This window comes from Pelobates fuscus, chromosome 3 (genome assembly GCF_036172605.1).
Source record: "Pelobates fuscus isolate aPelFus1 chromosome 3, aPelFus1.pri, whole genome shotgun sequence".
NCBI lineage: Eukaryota > Metazoa > Chordata > Amphibia > Anura > Pelobatidae > Pelobates > Pelobates fuscus.
In genome coordinates, this window is record NC_086319.1 from 33,040,032 (window position 1) to 33,065,161 (window position 25,130).

Below are 25,130 nucleotides of genomic sequence, written 5' to 3' on the forward strand. Positions count from 1 at the left end.
AAGTGACACTGTAAGTGACTTTGTGTGTGTGTATGTTAATGAGAGTTGTTTTCCTGCCACTTTTCCTGGCACTACAGCATCCACTCCCCTCCCTCGCCCGCCCTCCCCCCCTCCCCCCCTCCCCCCCTCCCTCTGCCACTTACCTCAGTCCAGCACCGATGTCCACAGTTGCATTAGGATTTTCTCATAGGAAAGCATTGTATAATGCTTTCCTACTGGGTTTTGTGTGATGTTGGCCATTCCCATGCATAGCGTTAGGACATCCAGCATCATTTAGGAGACCAAAAGATGCTAAATGGTCTGGAAGTCCCTCTTGTGGCCAAGCTAATTTTTGCAATTTCTTAAAAACTGCAATTATTAGCTTTGCAGGATTAAGGTAACTGAGACAGTGCACCCAGACCACTTTAATGAACTGAAGTGGTCTGGGTGCCTATAGTGTCCCTTTAACAATGTTATAGCCAGCCCACACTAGTTTAGTTCCCCTGCATCCCTTTTAAGTTCCCATACGTAATTACCTCTGCAAAAACAAGAGCACATGAAGAAAGAAAAGATTTCAAAGCAATGAGCCTATTCAATGAGTATGGGCCTGGAGCTACAGCTCCTTTAGCCCCTTTGTTAATCCGGCTCTGGCTCCTGCAAATGTGCGCCCGGGCCTTCTTTCAGTAGTGCCATACATGTAATCAGCTATTTGGCATTGCAGTGGTTTATGCAAATGTAATGCCATGCATTAAAATTATTATTTATTAGAAATCCTCAAATTAAAAATAATGAGAATTTGGATCAAATAAAAACACAAAAACAAAGATAACTTTTAGTTAGCTTTTGAGTTGTACAAAAAGGTGACACACTTTAATGTATTCAGAAAAAAAAGAGGGGAAGACGGTCTTGCTCAAACATCTTACAAATTAAGGGGGAGTGGGGTATACAAACACAGTGGAAGAATGAGCTGGGGCCCGGGGGGAATGGGCAAGCTCTTTATTTGGCCATGTAACTTTCCAAAACACCCTAAAATCAGTTTTTTTGCAGTAAGAGCCAACAACAATATGCAAAGTGTTCAGAGTGTTCAAAGTGTACAGAATTTGGAAAATAAAATATATTCGTTTCTAAACACTTTATTAGGTTTTATATATAAATATTTGATATGAAATGAAAGCCCTATTTCTCATGAACAAAAATTATATATAATAAGTGTGTTTGCACTTAAAGGGACACTGTACACACCCAATCCACTTCAGCTCATTGAATTGGTCTGTGTGCAGTGTCCCAGTCCCCTAAACCTTGCAAAGGTAGTTGTTGCTGTTTTAAAGAAACTCCAATATTTACTTTACAGAGTTAACTGCACCTCTAGTGGCTGTCTGTCTACCAGATCTACGCTAGACATGATGACTACCAGCGTCACCGGAATCTATGGGAAAATCCTAATACGAGCACAGCCATTGCCACGCATGCTCATTAGGTCTCTCCTGTTGGTCCGAGTGCCATCGGCGCTGGACCCAGGTAAGTGACAGAAGGGTTTTTTAACCTCTTCTGCACCACAGGAGGGGTCTTCGACAGAGGGGGAAGCTATAGTGTTAGGAAAACAAGTTTGTTTTCCTGGCACTATAGTTTCCCTTTATTATGAAAGGCGTGAACTATGGTTGAACAGATATATAGTTTAATTTCTAGATGTTGTCCTTAAGGGGTTGATGATTGAAGTGTGTTTGTAAATTAGTTGCATACAAGATCTGAAATACTACAGTGAGCAGATGATCCTAATAAAATATGATACAATAAGAAAATGCCCTTGCATAGTGATCTGCAGTTAGTAAAGGGTTAACTAGCTGCTTGTGTCTTCATACCCACATCCTGGGACTCCTCTCCCCCTCTCCTGCATTGCACCTTGCTACACAAACACACGTTCTACATTCCATATTAGGTGAGCATAGGAACAACTTCAACAAGGATCTGGGTAAGCCCAAAGCATCATGGATCTTGTAGTACACAGCACTTCCTCTGACAGTCTCTTCCTGAAACACTGTGACTGACTAGCTAAAGATCACCATTCCCTTCCGAGGTATATTTATTCAGATTTAAATTACAATCCAAGCGTTAAAGTATGATCTGCTAGTTAATTCCTGCATGTGAACATTAGATCAGCTCAGCTGTATTAATACAGGATTTGTTAGAAGTCACATGGTCAGACATGTGTCACATTGTATTTCATTTCCTGGTAGGAGCTGTGTAAATGTGTCTCTTTATATGTGCAGTTTATGCCTGTGTATGCTTCACGTGACCTAATTTGATTTATTTCACTGACAGCTGCCTGTGTAAATACATTGTATCAAAGCTGATACCACCAAATATTCTCTGAGCACAAATCCCTATTAACCAAATGGAATCATAACCTTATGCCATAGAATTCTGCAGTGAACAAGGTAAGTGATCTTACTTTAGATGTGAAAAATGTAGAAATACTCTAATGGCCTATAAATAGTAAACTCCACTCTGATTGTACACCTTGCTGACTTGTTCTGTTTTGCTATCAATTTGTCTTCCCACTGCTGTTTTAGGACTACAAGTATAATGATGCTTTGCCAGCCTTTCTGCTGACAGAGCATCATGGGGGATGTAGTTCTACCACCCTACAATAATTTGCATTGCATCTACAGAAAAAGCTGTTTTGGTGCCACTGTTTGTGCTTACACTTTGGGATGTGAGTGGTGATGATATTTTGACAACTAGAATTTGAGAAAATAATTGCAGAGTCTGGGAAACCGGTGATTAAGGAAATATATGAAACCAGACATTTTTGGCTCGAGTTTTGTGTTTAAATGTCTTAGCAAATGATCTCTGTTTACTACTATTAACTGTTCAGAAAGCATACATGTGTTGTTTTCTTTTTGTGAAACAGGCCTAACCAGGTACATCTATTTCACTTAAAAAAAAAAATAAAAATACATTTCCACAAGTTTAATCACAAGGGGAAAACAAAACCAGAGAATGAGAATGAATTGTAAAAAAAATCAGAAAAGAATGGAAATTCTGGGCCACAATAGTTACAGTGGGAAGTATACCATCTTTATTTCAGCTGTTTTAGCCTTTCATATGCAATTAAATGGTGATGACAATTTATTAAAGGGACACTCCAGGCACCCAGACCACTTTTGCCCATTGGAGTGGTCTGGGTGCCAACTCCTACTACCCTTAACCCTGCAAGTGTAATTATTGCAGTTTTTTCTAAACTGCAATAATTACCTTGCAGGGTTAAAGGGAATCTCCAGTGACAGGAAAACAATCTGTTTTCCTGGCACTGCAGGTCCCCTCTCCCTCCCACCCCCCAATCCCCGGTTACTGAAGGGGTGAAAACCCCTTCAGTCACTTACCTGAGGCAGCGACGATGTCCCTCGTCGCTGTCTCCTCCTCCGCACCACTCCTCCTACTGATTCAGTCGGCCGGTAGACAGACAGCCACTAGAGGTGGATTTAACCCTGCAAGGTAATTATTGCAGTTTATAGAAAACTGCAATAATTAACTTGCAGGGTTAGGAGTAGTGGGAGTTGGCACCCAGACCACTCCAATGGGCAGAAGTGGTCTGGGTGCCTGGAGTGTCCCTTTAACACGCTGTGTGAGGACCTCCAGCGTCGCTCAATTCCCCATAGGAAAGCATTGAAAAGCATTTTCAATGCTTTCCTATGGAGAGCTCTAATGCGCGTGCGCAGCATTGTCGCGCATGCGCATTAGGTTTCCTCAGCCAGCCAGCGGGATCAGTCTCGCCCACTGGCTGACGTAATCACTGGGAGGAGCGGCGGCGACCTGAAACCACCGCCGAGGGACATCGGCGGGGTCTCAGGTAAGTGACCTGATGGAGTTTTCACCCCCTCAGCTACCGGGGGATGGGTGGTGGGAGGGAGAGGGGAACTGCAGTGCCAGGAAAACGGATTGCTTTCCTTGCACTGGAGAATCCCTTTAAGTATATATATGTCCTCGTTGAAGGATAACTAAACTGTTGTCTTTTAAACACCAACTATTCTGAGTATTTTCTTTTTTTTAATTTTTTTTTTTTTTTATTTCAACTTGGCTCCCTTGTGTTAAAGTACAGTTTTTGTACAGTTTAACGCTTAATGAGGGTCCTAAAGGTTCTTGCAGCCTGGTCTCTACTGGAGGTCTTAGCCACACTAACACATACCAGCAATCAGTGACTGTGATTGGCTGCTCGGAAATTTCAGATGGTCCGTGACCACCATTACAAAACAATTAGATGGTGAACTGTAAGACAATAATGGAGAACGTCAGTCTGCCTCAAAGCTGAGCAATGTGAGAATTTATCCAACTCTGTGAATTTTTATTTTATAAAAAATATATATTTTATTTCATTACATTTCACTGTTTAGCGAATAAACCTCTCTACAAACTCCAGAACTAGGCTTTTAAATTTAATGATTGTGACTTGGATCACACACACACTTCCCTATTTACCCTAATTCTTTTGTGACAAATGACCGTTCTATCGCCAATGATTAGCTGTGAAAGGGTTAAAGAAGAAATGTCACAATTTTTCTGGTTGTCCTCTTATCTCACTTCCTTAAACTCTGTTAAAGTATTCAGTGGCCTGATATACACAGTGGAAGTAAAGTATAAATGTTCCCGTGCACTACCATATTTTATAATGACTTGGCCATATTGGTCCCATGATGCAATGAGCTTGCTAGAATTATGGGCCTTTACCTTGTTGGAGCCAGAGCAACCTGGATTTTTTTATGAAGAGTTTCATAGCCAATTGAAATGTTTATTAACTCCTGTGTGACCTGCTTGGTTACATCGTTCGAATGTATCTACTTCCTGGTAACGAAGCATGTAATCCAATGTCATACCAAATGTGTTCGGTGCTGTTATCAAAGCTTGTAGTAATGTATTGGCAAAGGGATTTGTTTGTGTATGTTTTAAGAACAAGAATTGTATATTTCATGGAAACAGTGTCTTTATTTAGGAAACACATGTCATTGCTTTATGTAAGAGTTGACTGAGCAAAACAAAAAAAGAATCCTTATATTTTGTTTAAAAGGACACTAAATATTTTTTTATTGTTTTTGGTTTTATAAGCACTCAATGCACTATAGCCGTATTTTTGTCCAACTGTTTGATGAACAGAACAGGTTTTACCTAGCAAATAAAGACCTTCCCTTCCTCGCGCATAGTAAAATTAAATTTATACTTCAGGATGATTCATATTAGCTCTGTCCAACAGGGCAGATAATGGTAGGTTGAGAGTTTTTCACCTAGAAAGATTGAGATTGAGGAAAACAATATACAGCATTAAAGGAACACTCCAAGCACCATAACTAGTGATGTCCCGAACGGTTCGCTGGCAAATAGTTCCTGGCGAACATAGCTTGTTCGTGTTCGCCACGGATGGCGAACATATGCGATGTTCGGTCCGCCCCCTATTCTTCATCATTGAGTAAACTTTGACCCTGTACCTCACAGTCAGCAGACACATTCCAGCCAATCAGCAGCAGGCCCTCCCTCCCAGACCCTCCCACCTCCTAGACAGCATACAATTTAGATTAATTCTGAAGCTGCATTCTTTTTTTATTTTATTTTTTTGTATTATTTTTTTTGTGTGTGTGTGTGTTTGAGTTTATTATACATTATCCTCCATAGCCTGTAACCTGTGTTTATTATACATTATCCCCCATAGCCAATAACCTGTGTTTATTATACATTATCCTCCCATAGCCAGTAACCTGTGTTTATTATACATTATCCTCCCATAGCCAGTAACCTGTGTTTATTATACAGGGGTGGGGGCCGGGGGTTAGGATGGTAGGTCCCCCCCCCACCAATATTATCTAGGGCCCCCACCCACTGCTCAGGGGTGGGGACCGGGGGGAGGAGGGTAGGTGTCCCCCTTCTTTATTTAGGGCCCCCACCCACCGCTCAGGGGTGGGGGCCAGGGGGGACAGAAGGTCCCCCCCTTTATTGTTTTTTAGGGCCCCCACCCACCCCTCAGGGGTGGGGGTTGGGGGGGAAGATGGTAGATCCCCCCCCACCATTATTATCTAGGGCCCCCACCCACTGCTCAGGGGTGGGGGCCGGGGGGAGGACAGTAGGACCCCCCCTCTCTTTTTTTAGGGCCCCCACCCACCCACTGTCCCCCCCTTATTGTTTTTTAGGGCTTTTTTGTGGGTTTTAAAATTCGCCTGCCAATTGAAGTCTATGGCGGTTCGCCGGGTTCGCCTGTTCGCTAACATTTGCGGAAGTTTGCGTTCGCCGAATTTTATTTTTACTATAAATCAAGTGTGAGTCCCCCCATGAGATGAGACTAGTGAATAACATAATACATGAACGGTTAAGGTAAAGGCATGTAAGGAACTACGACAAATAATGACATGTTTAAACGCTTGCTACTTTACGATTAGTTAATGTGCAGAGAGCAGTTCATGTGATCAAAGGCATGGTGTGGAGGATCGGTTATAGTGGGACATGCTTGGCAGGCTGCTGTTTACTGTGTGTGCTCATCCGATCCCTTGTGGGCGCCAGGTGCAGACCCTGGGAGTCCCTGATACCTGGAACAACAAAGGCAAGTCTCTGGCTGAGTGCCGGGTTTCGCAGCTTGAGGTGGTGGAAGCTTGTTTTGTCGGGGGGTCGGATCTGTCCCGGTGGTGCTTCACGTCCGGTGCGGGATTGTGGTGGCTTAAAGGGACTCTATAGTCACCATATAAAAGCAAGAAAGACAGGTCCCCCAGCCTTCCTTCTTGCTTTTATATGTACTTTCATTTGTTAAAAATAAATTTCGAGGTGTTTTTATATTAAAAACTTACCTCCGTTCCAGCGCCGAGCTCCCCGCTAGGCCGCGCCCCCTTTTTCGTCAAAATGACGAAATCGCGGGGCCCAATGGGACGGCTTCGCGCTGCACCAATCGCGTTCTTCATAGAGCGGCATTGAATGCCGCCCTATGAAGAACCTGAGCGCTTTACCGCGCATGTGCGCGGAATGCGCGTTCGCGAGCTGAGCTGTCTGACTGACAGCTCAGCTCGCTTTCTAAAATTATCAATAAGGGGGGGACCTACTGTCCCCCCCCGGCCCCCACCCCTGTGCGGCGGGTGGGGGCCCTAAAATTATCAATAAGGGGGGGACCTACTGTCCCCCCCCCGGCCCCCACCCCTGTGCGGCGGGTGGGGGCCCTAAAATTATCAATAGGGGGGACCTACTGTCCCCCCCGGCCCCCACCCCTGTGCGGCGGGTGGGGGCCCTAAAATTATCAATGAGGGGGGGGACTTACTGTCCCCCCCCCCGGCCCCCACCCCTGAGCGGCGGGTGGGGGCCCTAAAATTATCAATAGGGGGGGGGGACCTACTGTCCCCCCCGGCCCCCACCCCTGAGCGGCGGGTGGGGGCCCTACAATTATCAATAAGGGGGGACCTACTGTCCCCCCCGGCCCCCACCCCTGTGCGGCGGGTGGGGGCCCTAAAATTATCAATGAGGGGGGGGGACTTACTGCCCCCCCCCGGCCCCCACCCCTGAGCGGCGGGTGGGGGCCCTAAAATTATCAATAAGGGGGGGGACCTACTGTCCCCCCCCCGGCCCCCACCCCTGTGCGGCGGGTGGGGGCCCTAAAATTATCAATAAGGGGGGGACCTACTGTCCCCCCCGGCCCCCACCCCTGTGCGGCGGGTGGGGGCCCTAAAATTATCAATGAGGGGGGGACCTACTGTCCCCCCCCGGCCCCCACCCCTGAGCGGCGGGTGGGGGCCCTAAAATTATCAATAAGGGGGGGGACCTACTGTCCCCCCCCCCCGGCCCCCACCCCTGAGCGGCGGGTGGGGGCCCTAAAATTATCAATAAGGGGGGGGACCTATTGTCCCCCCCGGCCCCCACCCCTGAGCGGTGGGTGGGGGCCCTAAATACAAAGGGGGGGGGACCCTAGTTAACCCTCCCCCCCCCAAAAAAAAAAAATATCTCCCTACCTACCCCCCTCACCCTAAAAATAATGAGGGGGGACCATTAACTAAAAACCTGTAAAAAAGAAAAAATGAGATAAAATCAACTTACCATTCGATGTTTTCTTTCTTCTAAAATCTTCTTTCTTCAGCCCCAAAAAAGGCCAAATAAAAATCCATAATAACCGACGCAATTAAAAAAAAAAAAAAAAAAAAAACGAGCGCAAAAAAAAATAATCCATCTTCACCCATGGAGGGCTCCGCGCAGACTGAGCTCCGCAGGGCGGGGGAAGGCTTATAAAGCCTTGCCCCGCCCTGCAATTATGCTAAGAACACTCTGATTGGTGGGTTTAAGCCAATCAGAGTGCTCTTTGTCATTTTACAAGCGTGGGAAAGTTCTTTGGAATTTTCCCACGCTTGTAAAATGACAAAGAGCACTGTGATTGGATGGATTTAAAGCCATCCAATCACAGTGCTCTGTGTCATTTTACAAGCGTGGGAAAGTTCTTTGGAATTTTCCCACGCTTGTAAAATTACACAGAGCACTGTGATTGGATGGATTTCAAGCCATCCAATCACAGTGCTCTGTGTCATTTTACAAGCGTGGGAAAGTTCTTTGGAATTTTCCCACGCTTGTAAAATGACACAGAGCACTGTGATTGGATGGATTTCAAGCCATCCAATCACAGTGCTCTTTGTCATTTTACAAGCGTGGGAAAGTTCTTTGGAATTTTCCCACGCTTGTAAAATGACACAGAGCACTGTGATTGGATGGCTTTAAATCCATCCAATCACAGTGCTCTGTGTCATTTTACAAGCGTGGGAAAATTCCAAAGAACTTTCCCACGCTTGTAAAATGACAAAGAGCACTCTGATTGGTTTAAACCCACCAATCAGAGTGTTCTTAGCCTAATTGCAGGGCGGGGCAAGGCTTTATAAGCCTTCCCCACCCTGCGGAGCTCAGTCTGTGCGGAGCCCTCCATGGGTGAAGACGGATTATTTTTTTGCGCTCGTTTTTTTTTTTTTTTTTTAATTGCGTCGGTTATTATGGATTTTTATTTGGCCTTTTTTGGGGCTGAAGGAAGATTTTAGAAGAAAGAAAACATCGAATGGTAAGTAGATTTTATCTCATTTTTTTCTTTTTTACAGGTTTTTAGTTAATGTTCCCCCCCTCATTATTTTTAGGGTGAGGGGGGTAGGTAGGGGGATAAGTTTTTTTTGGGGGGGGGGAGGGTGAACTAGGGTCCCCCCCCCCCTTTGTATTTAGGGCCCCCACCCACCGCTCAGGGGTGGGGGCCGGGGGGGACAGTAGGTCCCCCCTTATTGATAATTTTAGGGCCCCCACCCGCCGCACAGGGGTGGGGGCCGGGGGTGGGGACAGTAGGTCCCCCCCCCTTATCGATAATTTTAGGGCCCCCACCCACCGCTCAGGGGTGGGGGCCGGGGGGGGACAATAGGTCCCCCCCCTTATCGATAATTTTAGGGCCCCCACCCGCCGCACAGGGGTGGGGGCCGGGGGGGGACAGTAGGTCCCCCCCCTTATTGATAATTTTAGGGCCCCCACCCGCCGCACAGGGGTGGGGGCCGGGGGGGGACAGTAGGTCCCCCCCCTTATTGATAATTTTAGGGCCCCCACCCGCCGCACAGGGGTGGGGGCCGGGGGTGGGGACAGTAGGTCCCCCCCCTTATCGATAATTTTAGGGCCCCCACCCACCGCTCAGGGGTGGGGGCGGGGGGGGGGGGACAGTAGGTCCCCCCCCTTATCGATAATTTTAGGGCCCCCACCCGCCGCACAGGGGTGGGGGCCGGGGGGGGACAGTAGGTCCCCCCCCTTATTGATAATTTTAGGGCCCCCACCCGCCGCACAGGGGTGGGGGCCGGGGGGGGGGACAGTAGGTCCCCCCCTTATCGATAATTTTAGGGCCCCCACCCACCGCTCAGGGGTGGGGGCCGGGGGGGGACAATAGGTCCCCCCCTTATTGATAATTTTAGGGCCCCCACCCGCCGCACAGGGGTGGGGGCCGGGGGGGGACAGTAGGTCCCCCCCCTTATTGATAATTTTAGGGCCCCCACCCGCCGCACAGGGGTGGGGGCCGGGGGGGGACAGTAGGTCCCCCCCCTTATTGATAATTTTAGGGCCCCCACCCGCCGCACAGGGGTGGGGGCCGAGGGGGACAGTAGGTCCCCCCCCTTATTGATAATTTTAGGGCCCCCACGCGCCGCACAGGGGTGGGGGCCGGGGGGGGCAGTAGGTCCCCCCCCTTATCGATAATTTTAGGGCCCCCACCCACCGCTCAGGGGTGGGGGCCGGGGGGGGACAATAGGTCCCCCCCTTATTGATACTTTTAGGGCCCCCACCCGCCGCACAGCGGTGGGGGCCGGAGGGGGGAGGAGAGTAGGTCTCCCCCCCCCCCCTTCAACCACTATTGTGGACCGTAAGCGTCCCTGTGGGTTCGGGCTTCAGCTGTCAGCTGAAGCTGAAGCTGTCAGCTGAAGTCACGCCCACAGCAGTGCTGACAGGCTATCAGCACACAAAGCGCGTTCACAGTGCTTTGTGTGCTGATAGCCCGTCTGATGCATTCACCCAGAATGCATCGGACGAGAGGCCTTTTTAGGGCCTCTGAACTCAGGAGTCCCTCTGGTGGCCGTCTGATTGACTGCAACAAGAGGTGTTCCAAGCTTCCAATGTAAACACTGCATTTTCTCAGAAAATACAGTGCTTACAAGAAAAAGGCTCCGGGTAGCTGTAGCACTCACCTGAACAACCTCATTAAGCTGAAGTTGTTCAGGTGACTATAGTGTCCCTTTAAGGTGGAGGCGAGTGCTTGACGTGGGGCAGGCTCTGCATTTCTGTTTATTCATCCGGTCCCGTCTTCGACGCCTTTTGCGTTGGTGGATTTTAATGGGGACTGCTTCGCTTAGCTGTGGTGGAGCTTGTTGGGGCTTCCTGCTTGTTATTTGCTTCCAAAATTGATTAAAGAGTCTGTCCAGCTTAGACTCAATATCCTGCCATGCTTTGCTGGTACCAGGAGGACACACAGCTGCCTCCATATTGGGAGAGTCGCAGATGAGTATGTCAGTATGGGCGGCTGTGCTCTGTGCGTCCATTAGCTCCAGACAGCCTCTCAGGGGTGGATCGGGATAACCCCCACCGGTCCAAGGGGGGGTAACGGAGATCCTGCCGGAAAGTAACTGCTCCTGGGCATCCCAGGATCGGGAGATCGGCCGCCTCTCCCGCCCGGTGAGCACCAGGCCACACTTGCAACGCGGAGGTAAGTAAGACTCTGTTGAGTTGCTGACCGCTATTAAGCATGTCGGGTCGGTCAGGTAGTTGCAACATTGCTGGGTCATCCCCTTCTGGGGTGAAATTCGCTTGTTGGTAGCTGCTTAAAGTGAGATATTGAGGGAGCTCACACGAAGTGCGTCTTTCCTCCATGACAGCTAGGCCCCGCCCCCGGAAGCTGCATTCTTAGTGAGAGGAGAGACAGTGTAGCTGCTGCTGATTTAATAGGGAAATCGATAGCTAGGCTAGTGTATTCAGTGTCCACTACAGTCCTGAATGACTCATCTGATCTCTGCTGTAAGGACAGCACCCCAAAAAGCCCTTTTTAGGGCTAGAACATCAGTCTGCTTTTTTTTTTTTTCTGTGTAATCTAATTGCAGTTTCCTGCCTGCCAGCGTGTGTGTCAGGCTCACAGTGTATACTGTGCCCACTTGCCCAGTGCCACCACTCATATCTGGTGTCACAATAGCTTGCATTTAAAAACAAAACACTTTTTTGACTGTAATATAATAGCAGTCAGTTTCCTTTACACGTGTGCGTTTCAGGGCCTGCCAGGGCACAGTGTCACACCAGTGCAACTCATATCTGGTGTAACAGTAGTGTACATAAAAAAAACAAAAATACAGGGGGCTTGTTGTCACCTTTCGGGGACCCTTGGTGTTGTACATGGCTCGGTGGAGGAAGAGTCCTTCAATGACATCAGTGAGGACAAGGAACGGGACATGGCTAGCTTGGTATCCAACCTTGTGCAAATGGGGAGTTTGCGGTTGTGCAAATGGACTGTTTGCGGTGCGTTAAACGGGGAGTTTGGTCTGTCACTGTGAAGCGGGCGTAACCCTTACACTACCTGATCGATACAACATCATACCTGATGTTTTAAAGCACGTTATTCCAAACAATTTAGGAATGTTTGGTGATTTATGCCCTTTATGGATTAAAACCAGACTCTGCATCAACTATGTAATTTTCCATGGGAGTTTTGCCATGGATCCCCCTCCGGCATGCCACAGTCCAGGTGTTAGTCCCCTTGAAACAACTTTTCCATCAAATTCGCCTGCCTATTGAAGTCTATGGCGGTTCGCCCGGCGGTTTGCGGAAGGTTGCGTTCGCTGTTCGCGAACAGAAAATTTTATGTTCGCGACATCACTAACCATAACCACTACAGTACACTGTATTGGTAACAGTGCCAGAAGTGTCCTTTTATTAACAGTTTGACCTCTTACCTGGGAGCCGCCAGAGAGCCAGCATTAGTCACTAAGCAGGAACTTCAATCAGCTATCCTGAGTTAAGCGTTTAAAGGGACTCCATATGCATAAAGACTACCATTACCCCAGTCTTTTTATGACTGCACAGCAGTGTTTATATTGCAGGGTTAACATGCCTCCAGGTGCTGCCTTCCTGGCAGCCAGTAGAGGTGCTTCTGACTCAATATCAATAGTTAAACTAGAGAAGGTTTGCATGCTTACAAGCCTCTCATTGTTTCCCTACTTGGAAACATTTGATTGGTTGATAGAGACAAGTGCACTGCAAGTTATAAGGCAAGTAAATCTTACCTTGGTGGGAGGGACACCTACCTACATAACACTATAACGTTTGGTACAAGCCTATATTCCTAACACCATAGTGTTCCTTGAACTCATTGGCTGAGGTTAAAATTCCTACTTCGGAACCTCAAGCTCTCTGACGTTAGTAATGCTAGGGGTGTAACTCTAATAACTGTAACCTAGCCTGTATATATTATACAAACAGACTAAAAAGCCAAAAAAACATCCCCAGAAAATAAATACTGGAAAAAACACACACACACATAATTATTACAATGCATATGATTGCTGCAACAAACTTGCAGATAACTTGTGATTGGATAACTCGAGACAAGGTGCTACAGCCATTAAAGAAAATTAATGTAAATAAAGCTCCGGGGCCTGACGGTATCCACCCACGAGTACTTAAGGAGCTAAGTGGGGAAATAAGTGAACCTCTGTATTTCATTTTTCAAGATTCTTTTGTTTCAGGTATTGTACCGAAGGATTGGAGGAAGGCAGATGTTGTTCCTATATTTAAAAAGGGTTCAAAATCCTTGCCTGGAAATTATAGACCTGTGAGCTTAACTTCTGTGACAGGGAAATGATTTAAACGGCTATTAAGGGATAATATTCAGGAATTCATTGGGAAGAACTGTGTTATTAGCAATAATCAGCATGGTTTTATGAAACATAGGTCATGTCAAACTAACCTAATTGCATTCTATGAAGAAGTAAGTAGAAATATAGATCAGTGTGTTGCAGTGGATGTGATCTACTTGGATTTTGCCAAGGCATTTGATACGGTTCCTCACAATAGGTTAGTCTTCAAACTAAAAGAAATTGGTCTAGATGAATATTCTTGTTCTTGGGTAGAACATTGGCTTAAGGATAGAGTACAGCGAGTTGTCATAAATGGTAAATTTTCAAGCTGGACAAAAGTGGTAAGTGGTGTCCCTCAGGGTTCTGTTTTGGGACTGCTTCCATTTAACATATTTATAAATGATCTTGAAATGGGCATTGGAACCCATGTATCAGTGTTTGCAGATGACACAAAACTTTGTAAAGTAATAAAATGTGAGCAGGATATTTCCTTGCTTCAGAGGGATTTGGATAGATTGGGGGAGTGGGCACTAAAATGGCAGATGAAATTTAACGTAGAAAAATGCAAAGTTATGCACTTCGGGGTTAAGAATGCACAAGCAATTTACACCCTAAATGGTAGTGAACTAGGGATAACCACACACGAGAATGATTTGGGAATTGTTATAGACAACAAATTAGGTAGCAATATGCAATGTCAATCTGCCGTTGCTAAGGCCAGTAAGGTTTTGTCATGTATAAATAGGGGCATAAATTCTCGAGATGAAAATATAATTTTGCCTCTTTATAAATCGCTGGTAAGACCACACCTTGAATATGCTGTTCAATTTTGGGCACCTGTTCTAAAGAAGGATATCATGGCACTAGAAAAAGTGCAGAGACGAGCTACAAAATTGATAAAAGGAATGGAGCATTTTAGTTATGAAGAAAGGTTAAAAAATGTAAATCTCTTCAGTTTGGAAAAACGGCGCCTTAGAGGGGATATGATAACATTATACAAATATATTCGGGGCCAGTACAAACCATTATCTGGAAATCTATTCATAAACAGGGCTATACATAGGACACGAGGTCACACATTTAGGCTTGAAGAAAGGAGATTTCATCTAAGGCAAAGAAAAGTTGTTTTACAGTAAGAGCAATAAGGATATGGAATTCATTGCCGGAAGAGGTGGTTTTGTCAGAGTCTATACAGATGTTTAAGTTGCAATTGGATAAATACTTGCAAAAACATAACATACAGGGATACAATTTCTAATTAGTGGGGTAATAGCTGCTTGATCCAAGGAGACATCTGACTGCTATTTTGGGGTCAAGAAGGAATTTTTTCCTAGTTTGTTGCAAAATTGGAAGTGCTTCAGACTGGGTTTTTTGCCTTCTTTTGGATCAACAGCAAAAGCATATGTGAGGAAGGCTGAACTTGATGGACGCAAGTCTCTTTTCAGCTATGTAACAATGTTAAACAAAAATCTGCACACAAGACAAGCCATAACTTGCTTTTCCCACAGAAATCACATATTTGCAGTGATGTTACCACCGCAAAGGATTCAGGGTGGGCATATGCAAATTAGTTTAACAATGAAACAGCTGTCCATGAGTGAGTTGTGTTTCAAGGTGTTGTATGCAGCAAACACAGACTGAAAGGAATCCATGTTTAAAATGGAATGAGGCAAAAATGTGATTCTTTGTTAAACTAATTTGCATATGCCCACCCAGAATCCTTTGCGCTAGTAACATCACTGCAATGTGTGATTTATATGGGAAAAGCAAGTCTTGTGGCTTGACTGGTGTGCAGATTTTTGTTTAACATTGTATTAACTGTCCACAGACTTCAGGTGGAAGGGGTTTTCAATCACAATTCTTCCCCACCATAACTGTGCTGGTTTCCTATATACATATAAAGTTAGTTATCCAAAATAGAGTGTACTCTGAGGACTTACAAAAAATATATATATTTACCGTATATACTCGAGTATAAGCAGAGTTTTTCAGCCCATTTTTTGGGCTGAAAAACCCCAACTCGGCTTATACTCGAGTCAGAGTCTGTATTATGGCAATTTGCATTGCCATAATACAGACTGGGGGGAGAGGGGGGCTGGCAGAGCTGTTCTTACCTTTCCTGCAGCTCCTGTCAGCTCTCTCCTCCTCCACGCCGTCCGTTCAGCACCTCGGTCAGCTCCCAGTGTAAGTCTCGCGAGAGCCGCGGCTCTCGCGAGATTTACACTGGGAGCTGACAGAAGAGCAGAACGGACGGCGCAGAGGAGGAGAGAGCTGACAGGAGCTGCAGGACAGGTAAGTTACAGCTCTGCCAGCCCCCCTCTCCCCCCCACTGAACTGCCACTGGACCACCAGGGAAGGAGAGCCCCCCTCCCTGCCATATATCAAGCAGGGAGGGGGGACAAAAAAAAATAAAATAAGAAATAAAATAATAAAAAAAAATTAATAATAAAAAAAGGGGTATAAGGACCACTATGGGAGGGAGGGGGTGGGTTAAGGACCACTATGGGAGGGAGGGGGGTATAAGGACCGCTATGGGAGGGAGGGGGGGTATAAGGACCACTATGGGAGGGAGGGGGGGGGGTAAGGACCACTATGGGAGGGGGGGGGGGGTAAGGACCACTATGGGAGGGAGGGGGGGTATAAGGACCACTATGGGAGGGAGGGGGGTATAAGGACCACTATGGGAGGGAGGGGGGTATAAGGACCACTATGGGAGGGAGGGGGGTATAAGGACCACTATGGGAGGGAGGGGGGGATAAGGACCACTATGGGAGGGAGGGAGGGGGGATAAGGACCACTATTGGAGGGAGGGGGGTATAAGGACCACTATGGGAGGGAGGGGGGGTATAAGGACCACTATGGGAGGGAGGGGGGGTATAAGGACCACTATGGGAGGGGGTGGGATAAGGACCACTATGGGAGGGAGGGGGGGTATAAGGACCATTATGGGAGGGAGGGGGGGGGGGTATATGGACCACTATGGGAGGGATGGGGGGGGGATAAGGAACACTATGGGAGGGAGAAGGGGGATAAGGACCACTATGAGAGGAGGGGGTGGGCTAAGGACCACTATGGGAGGGGAGGGGGAAGTAAGGACCACTATGGGAGGGGAGGGTAAGGACCACTAGGGGAGGGGTGAGTCAGGACCACTGGGGGGGGGAGTGAAGGAACACAGGGGTGGGGAGGTAAGGACCACTGAGGGAGGAGGAGGGGAAGTCAGGACATATGGGGGGGGGAGGGGGCGGCAAAAAATGTTTTGCCTACGGCGGCAAATATCCTTGCACCGGCCCTGCACACACTGCATTCACACACTGCATTCATGCACACACACACTGCATTCATGCACACACACACTGCATTCATGCACACACACACTGCACTCATACACACACTGCACTCATACACACACGCTGCACTCATACACACACACATACGCACACACTGCATTCATTATACACACACTGTAAATAAATATTCAATTAATATATTTTTTTTAGGATCTAATTTTATTTAGAAATTTACCAGTAGCTGCTGCATTTCCCACCCTAGTCTTATACTCGAGTCAATAAGTTTTCCCAGTTTTTTGGGATAAAATTGGGGGCCTCGGCTTATATTCGGGTCGGCTTATACTCGAGTATATACGGTATTTATAGTATGCAAAGTGATCGAAGTGTAATGAGGGAATAAATGGCGCTAATTAATTCTTAAAAATGTAATACTAAATCTCCAAAAATAGCTGCAACCCAATAAGTGCTTAGATTTAAAAAAAAAAAAAAAAAGATCCTCTCGTAAATATCAATACAAAAGATCAGCTTTGTTTTTCTATCCCAGTCAACTGAAACTCTGGTTACGCCACTGAATATGATATTTTAAAACAACTTATTGCAATCTTAACATTGAATATGTTGCCTTTTGGAAAGATTTACATGGTTTTGGTGATAGCCTCTTATTTATGTTTTTTTTGTTGTTGTTGTTTTCAGTTTACGTCTTGTTACTTTGTCACCGCTCACCTTTTTATTTCCTTAAACGTGTCTCTGTCATCTTATAATTGCTGTAAAAAGCTTTCACCAATACTCTTGACAGTTTACCAAGTTGATTTGTAATTGAGATGCATTGTAGTCATTTTCATTTGAATATCCAGAAGGTCAAATAAAGTGGATGAGCACTTGTTCCAGTCTTTGCACAAATCCTCCCATCTCGATATACTACAGATGGCTACATTTTAGTTTTATTTCCCCCTGAAGCAGTGACTCATGCTGTTCACCCTCCAATGTCTGGCCATTTGCCTCTTACAACTCCCTTTTGTTTAATGACTTTTAAACAACTGACAATCTGTTTGTGATATTTCTATTAAAGTGGCTAGTAAGTTAAGTAGAAATTCTCATTAAATTATAGTCCGGTACCTGTTCTTTTCTGCATATTAACTTTTTTTCTTTGTTTTGTAGGACGATAAAAACATTTTTTTTTTATTAAATATTGTTTGTTTTTGTTTTTATTTATTTTTTGTTTTTTGTCCTTTAAACCTTTTTGAATACACAATTAGCTTCCGTTTCTCTAAGGTCACACAATCTGGACTGCTGAAGGTTTCTACCCCTAGTCTAGAGAGGGGGGAAAAGTGTGTCAACATTTGCAAATGAATATTATTGAATTCATTAAAAAAAATTCCCTTAAATAAATTACATCTGTGAATAATGTCCTCATCTGTTAATAAAGTGATGGCAGCTACAGTTTTGTTGACCTTAAAGTATGTGCAAAGATGCACCAGTGGGAAATATACACAAATTTATGCCAAACTCTAAAAGGTCTACAGTGTGTATGAACGTGGCAAATTGTATCTGTATTGTAAAACAAATGCCATTTCCTGGGCTTCTTTTATCTCATTGTATTTAAAGGACACTACAGTCGCCACAACCACTACAGCTTAATGCAGTGGTTCTGGTGTCTACAGCATGCCCCTGCAGGCTTTCTAATGTAAACATTGCCTTTTCAGAGAGCAATGGGAACACTCCTGTTTAAACTTACAAGTGTTAAGCCATTTTGACTGATTGTCATTGTATGCCCAACATATAAAGTAAAGGGGGGAAAAGAAAGTATACCCTCTTTGAATTCTGTGGTTTTACATATCAGGACATAATAACAATTATCTGTTCCTTTTAGCCGCCTTTAAATTGGGTAAATACACCTTAGATGAGGAACAACACATGTCATATTAAACCGTGTTATGATTTATTTATAAAAAATAAATCCAAAATGGAGAAGCCATGTGTAAAAAAACGAAGTACACCATATGATTCAGTAGCTTGTAGATCCAATTTTAGCAGCAATATCTGTTATCATTTTCCGGATTACTTTATCAGTCGATCACATTGTTGTGGAGGAATTATGCCCCACTTTTCTTTACAACGTTGTTTCAGTTCATTGAGGTTTGCTGACATTTGTTAATGCACAGCTCTCTTCAAGTCCCGCCAGAGCATTTCAATTGGTTTGAGGTCTGGACTTTGACTGGGCCATTGCAACACCTTGATTTTTTTATTTATTTTTTCAGCCATTCTGTTGTAGATTTGCTGGTGTGCTTGGGATCAATGTCTTGTTGCAATTTCATCCAAGCTTTATGATGGCCTCACATTTGACTCTAGAATACTTTGGTAGATAGAGGAGTTCATGGTCGGCTCAATGACTGCAAGGTTCCCAGTCCCAATGCGTGGCTGCAAACCAAGCCCAAATAATCACCCCTCCACCACTGTGAGTGACAGTTGGTATGAGGTGTTTATGCTGAGATGCTGTGTTTGGTTTTCGCCAGACGTTACGCTGTGCATTATGGCCAAGCATCTCCACTTTGGTCTCATATGTCCAAAGGACATTGTTCCAGAAGTTTTGTGGTTTCTTCAGATGCAGCTTTGCAAACCTAAGCCACGCTGCCATGTTATTTTTAAAGAGAAGAGGCTTTCTCCTGTCAACACTAATAAACAAACCAAACTCGTTCAGTCTTTTTCTAGTTGCTGTGGCCTGTAGATTCTGAGCTTTAACTCTTGGATTTTTTTTTTTGCAATTTTTCTGAGCATTGCACGGTCTGACTTTGGGGTGACGTCCACTCCTTCGAGGATTGACAAGCGTCTTAAATGTTTTCCACTTTTTGAATAATTTTTCTCACTGTAGAATGATGGACTTCAAATTGTTTGGAAATCGCCATCTAACCCTTCCCAGTTTGATGGGCAGCTACAATTGCTTCTCTAAGAACGTTGTTGATGTCCTTTCTCCTCGGCATTGTGTTAACACACACCGGAATGCTCCGGAACAGCAAACTGCTAAAACATCAGCTTTTATAGAGGTGGTCACACTTGCTGATGATCAATTAATCAAGGGCATTTGATTAGTAGCACCTGTCTTTCACACATGGCTTCTCCATTGTGGCATTATTTTTGTTAAATCATGACACAGTGTAATATGTCATGTATTGTTCATCTGACGTGTTTACCTAATTTTAAGGCCTGCTAAGGAACAGATAATTGTTATTATGTCCTGGTATGTAAAACCAAAGAAATCAAAGAGGGTGTAGTTTATTTTTCACGTGTGTGTGTGTGTGTGTGTGTGTATATATATATATATATATATATATATATATATATATAACCAAGATGGCTGCACTCACCTGAACATGCTTACATTAAAATATACAAAATACACAATCCAACGCACTCGCTTATTCACTAAACAATGCTTTCAAATCTTAGAGATTGTAATAGTTTATTTAAAAACACCTCACCTAGGCAAAAAATAATGGGGGGTTTAGTTACATTATATGATCATATATTGCATAAGCCTGCCACAACATCAATGTACCCCATTCTTGGCAGGTCCTACTGCCTAATGCTTGCGCTTATGAGATTAATCCACTTGCTTGGGAAATACTTCCTTACTGGGTCTCTCTGCAAGTCAAGGCTAAATAGGGTCCTGGAATGAGGCACCTGTGACAGGGAGGGTGCAAAATCAAGCAGTTGGCCTGGACTCCCACATATACAAACAAAACCAAAAGGGCTGCACTCACCTGGACATGCATACATTATAGGGTGCTGACCTGCCAAGAATGGGGTACATTGGCGTTGTGGCAGGCTTATGCAATATATAATCATGTACTGTAACTAAACCCCCATTATTTTTTGCCTAGGTTTTTGCCAAGATTTGAAAACCTTGTTTAGTGAATAAGCGAGTGCGCTGGATTCTGTATTTTGTGTGTGTGTGTGTGTATATATATATATATATATATATATATATATATATATATATATATATATATATATATTCATAATAAAGAGGCATACATGCAGTTTTTCAATAGTAACAAAATATGCAATAGTTTTTTTTCTGTAAAGTACCATAATACAATACATTTATTTGGTCATCCTAATCCTACAGCATGCATTTTTCATAAGGCAAACATCAGGTGGGGAAAAAAAATTAACATGTGAGAGAAATAATGAATAATATATATTTCCACTGTGCCGTTGCTGCTACGCACAATTCTGCAAGTGTTTTGGAAATGATGAAAAATTATTCCGTTCACCTGGTTACAATTTTTCTGTTGCCAACAAACAAAAATGTTACGGGGTTTAAAATTTTGTTTAACCACTTCATGACGCATGACGTATGAGCACATCTTCCAATTTTGGTGCCAGTAAAGACTAGATCCTTGCTGGCACTGGGTATAAATGGGTATCACTTGATACCCGGTGCTCCCCTCTGTCAGCTGAGGCCAGAAATGTATAGCTTTAAACTTATGAATTAGAAATGTGCAGCACTCAGAACCTCAAATTCCATGTTAATTCAGCCATTGACCATAATCTCCCTGGAATGGAAGGACACGCTCACACACTGATATATCTTCCTGTATCTTTTGCATCATGGTTTTATATACAAGAATCCCAAAATATAAACCAGTTGTTTACTGCTATTAAAGGAACACTATATTGTTAGAAATACAAAGCTGTATACCTAACACTATGGTGTCCCACTGCAACGCCCTCACCTCCCGGTAATATGATGGTTAAAAATCCATTAAAACACTCGCCTTATTCCAGCACCGAATTTCCTTCTTCGTCTCTGCCTCTTCAGAGAGTAGCGCCCAGGGGAAACCTAATGTGCATGTGTGGCAAGCGCCCCACAAGCATTAGGCTTTCCCCATAGGAAAGTATTGACCATTCTCTCAATTCTTTCCTTTGAGGGTTTAAGTCGCTGGACAGCCTCATGCACAACATGAGGACGTCCAATGTCGTTTCACAGAGTTAAACTCCGTGACACTGCAGGAGGTGCCAGGTTAATAAACGGTTATAAACGTGTAAATTTCTAGTGAAAACTGCACTTTTTTTTTCAAATTTAAAATAATAGTACACATTCTTTACACATAAACTTTATCGGTATGCTAAAGTGCTCTAGAGATCTGGAGTGACCCTTTAATTGCAATTTTTACATTGCTGTGTTTAGGATACAGGGACATTGCACCCAGACCACCTCAATGAGATGAAGTAATCTGGGTTCCTATAGTGTCCCTTTAAACGTCTTCATTAGACTCGTCCCACTGAGTAAATTCCTCTGCAATTTTACTGTAAACTATCTTTTGTAGGCAGTTACATAGCATTTGACTACAAAAAGGAGAAATAAAGTAAACAGAGTGCAGGTCAGGAGTCCGGAAACAAGTCAAGGGCTCATGAGCTACACCACTGTAACCACCTAATAGGGAGCTCCAATGAGGGGGTAACCCTCCAAAATATGTAGGTAATAGGAGTAGGTGATGTGTAGAGTCCCACAAGGGGAAACCAACATCAGGAGAGCTCCACTGTATAAAAAATGAGGAAGGGAGGCCCTACCTTTAATCAATCTAAGGATAAAAAAGGATATGCAAACAAAAAGTATAACTTGAAAAAAAGGGAGATCTACTAAACGGTGCCCTGGGGATCAATTGTCTGGAGTACTAGCTAGCATCTAAGTTCCAGTTCCCCTAGTGTCCGACTTACAGGAAGGTAGTGTAAACGAGGTTAGGGAGAGAGAAAACATCACAGGGTCCCCAATATATATGCTGTAACCCATGAGTTATGAATAAAGACAAATGGTTTTCTTCAAAAAGTCCAGCGTGTGCCTTTCTTCGCGGAGATTTATGTTGATTTGGCTGAAAGAGCACCGTGGCACTTATACTACAAATGTGAGTGCAGGATCATGGAATATATATATATTTCAAGTAGAAAGGGAGGTTCTCCCGAAAGCTTGCCATTAAAAAATTCTGTTATTCCAATAAAAAAAGGTATTACAAGTTACAACTTGTATCTGTTTTTATATATACGCCACTGCCTACACTAACAATTCATCTTGCTGTTTTCAGCTATTGGGTAAAATATCTAATGGCCATGGGAGTGATACTAAAAAAAGTATTTTGGATAGTGTGCAAGTAAAAGTTTCTTTGGTTTTTACTGTATGTATTAGGGCTAATGTGTACTTTAGTCCTTGCTTTTGTCCAGGAGTAGTGGGAGTGGGACTAGTGAAAGTTTGAGCGCAGGGCTTAATTTTTTATTTCTGACCTTGTTTTTCCTTAGAAGCACACATTCATTTTTTTTTTTTGCCAGTTCACATGTTTGCTAATTGATCCCACAGACAATTTACTGTCATCTGCAAAATATTTTACAGTTTTCACTTTACCCTCACCCGATCAGAAGTTATTTCTGTCTATCTGTTTGCTTCACCCACACAGCTGCGCATTTCTGGATTTGGATCTGGAAACTTGCCATTCCTTCCGCGTGCTGGTTTGAAGAACTAGCGTTACTTTAGATCTTTATCTTCTCTTGAGAACAGAAGACCGTTCTTTGTTCTGTGCAAGAATTCTGACAATTTCTGTTGACACTTTTTTTTTTTCCAATTTTCAATTCACACTTCAATTTAGCTCAGACCACTGAATCTCGCTCTTCATTCCCCCCCCCCTTGTGAATACAGTAGCATGCAGTGTATTCTATCCAAACTGTACAAAAATTGTGTTTACTTCATGTTTTCATATCTTGATAAATTGGATCACAATAAATTGTGGCAGGTGCACATAAGTTTACTACGATTTTAAAACACACAGATAAATTGGCATTTCCTTTACAACAACGCCGGGTAAACACAGGATGCTTATTGGTCAGGGTAACTGGCTAAAATAAGGGAGAGCATAAAAACAGGGTTCAAGAGAGTACTGAGAACGGGTGACAGCTCACATAGCCTGCCCTTTGGTGGGTCCCTGCTCTGATCTCAAGCTGGTTTTAGCTCATCTTGTGCCATTACAAAAAGAACCAGGGCTATTTGCAAATGAGACTGAATCCACCCATAAGGGCAGCCCAGAACCAAAATGCAAGCCGCCTATCTCTGCACAAGAGATACAGCAACCCCAGATGATCGTTTCAGCCTAGTTAGGCATCGTCAGTGAGTTAATTGGCTAAACTAGGTTTTCAAGTTGGACAATTTTGTCACTTTAACTGTAGATAAGATTTGATGGAGAGTAAGATGCATACACAGAAATCTTTATATATGGTATCTTAATGAAATGGTTGTGTGGACATGCTACCCTAATGTTACTGAATAAAATAGAATTTTGCAAAGTTGTCATTAATCAATGTACCTCTTTTCTTTCTTTCCAGTGGGGAAAAAAAATCGATTTTCCTTGTTGCGGGATCATAAAGCACAGAGGGTTATACACCACCTAACCATGGCTGCCTTTGGAGAGATGTACAGACTATTAGCAGTGTTTGTTGTCCTGTGTTTTACCTTGCCAGGAGTTGATGCTTTGGACGAAGGAGACGTGATTGCTGTTCTACTTGGAGTGGTCATAACTGTACTTGGCTTTTGTGCATGTTTGGGGTACTATGCAAGAAAACGAGAAGGGCAACTATAATCTTTGTTTTTGCTAGATTTTGTTTTGTTTTTGTTACTGATGCTTGCAACCCAATGTTCTAATTTTTTGTTTTGATTGTTTTTTTTGTTTTTCACAACGTTTTTGCATTGACAGCGACTGCAAATGGAATGGCATCGCACATTATGTTTCCAACTTTATATTAAAATTTCTGTGAGCAGCAATCCAGTTTAAGACTTTTTTTGTTTCCCCATTACGGTAACACTGACACTAAATCTCCTTTTTAATAAATTGCAATGCGCTGGACTAAACCCACACATAAAAAACAGGATAAGGAATTTAAAGAAGGTTTAAATTCAAAGCTAGTTTTGATGGGATCAAAGGCTCTCGGCAGTGATAATGCATTTAACAATTGACTATTCACTATCCAGAGAGTTAACTCTACCATACTGTTTGGTGAGATGTTACTTGTTTTATAAGGCCATCTGTTTTCCTATCATTTCAGCATTTACCTTTTGTTTAGAGTATGTTTTTGTTTCCTTGCTCTTTGTGATGGGTATTTAATATAAAATATGGGTTTGAGCGGCTCCCAATGAACTGCTCTGTCATTTCAACACTTTGTTATAAAAACATAAGATAATGTGTTATGTACTGACTGTTGGCACACTTCAATTCAGTTGTGAGTCATGTCGAATTATAGCAGTAACTTCAAGTTGTTACTGGGTTCGACTCCATCTGATTACCCAAATTTACCAGTATAGCTCCTTTGTCCTAACATTTACCTTACCCTCATGAGCCACGATTCTAGTACAGAACCTCATGTAACTCCCCCATTGTAATAAGAAAAAAATACATTTATAATTAAAGTGTGTTTTTGTTTTGAATTTGTTTACTATAATGAAGGTGTTTTTTTTGTTTTTTTTTATTTTAAAATA

The 25,130-nt window shown here is 43.8% G+C and overlaps 1 protein-coding gene across 2 annotated transcripts; it reads left to right on the top strand.

Annotated features, from left to right (window-relative positions):
- Positions 1 to 1,944: 1,944 nt before the first annotated feature.
- On the top strand, positions 1,945 to 24,616 carry SMIM30 (small integral membrane protein 30). 2 transcript variants are annotated; one of them, XM_063445098.1, is made up of 3 exons: positions 1,945 to 2,053; positions 2,299 to 2,414; positions 23,984 to 24,616. In XM_063445098.1, the coding sequence occupies exon 3, from the start codon at positions 24,052 to 24,054 to the stop codon at positions 24,235 to 24,237; it is 186 nt and encodes a 61-aa protein (XP_063301168.1). In that variant the 5' UTR covers positions 1,945 to 2,053; positions 2,299 to 2,414; positions 23,984 to 24,051; the 3' UTR covers positions 24,238 to 24,616. The 2 variants fall into 2 exon arrangements, with proteins under 2 accessions (XP_063301168.1, XP_063301170.1); XM_063445100.1 differs by lacking the exon at positions 1,945 to 2,053 and having other exon boundaries at positions 2,184 to 2,414.
- Positions 24,617 to 25,130: the final 514 nt, after the last annotated feature.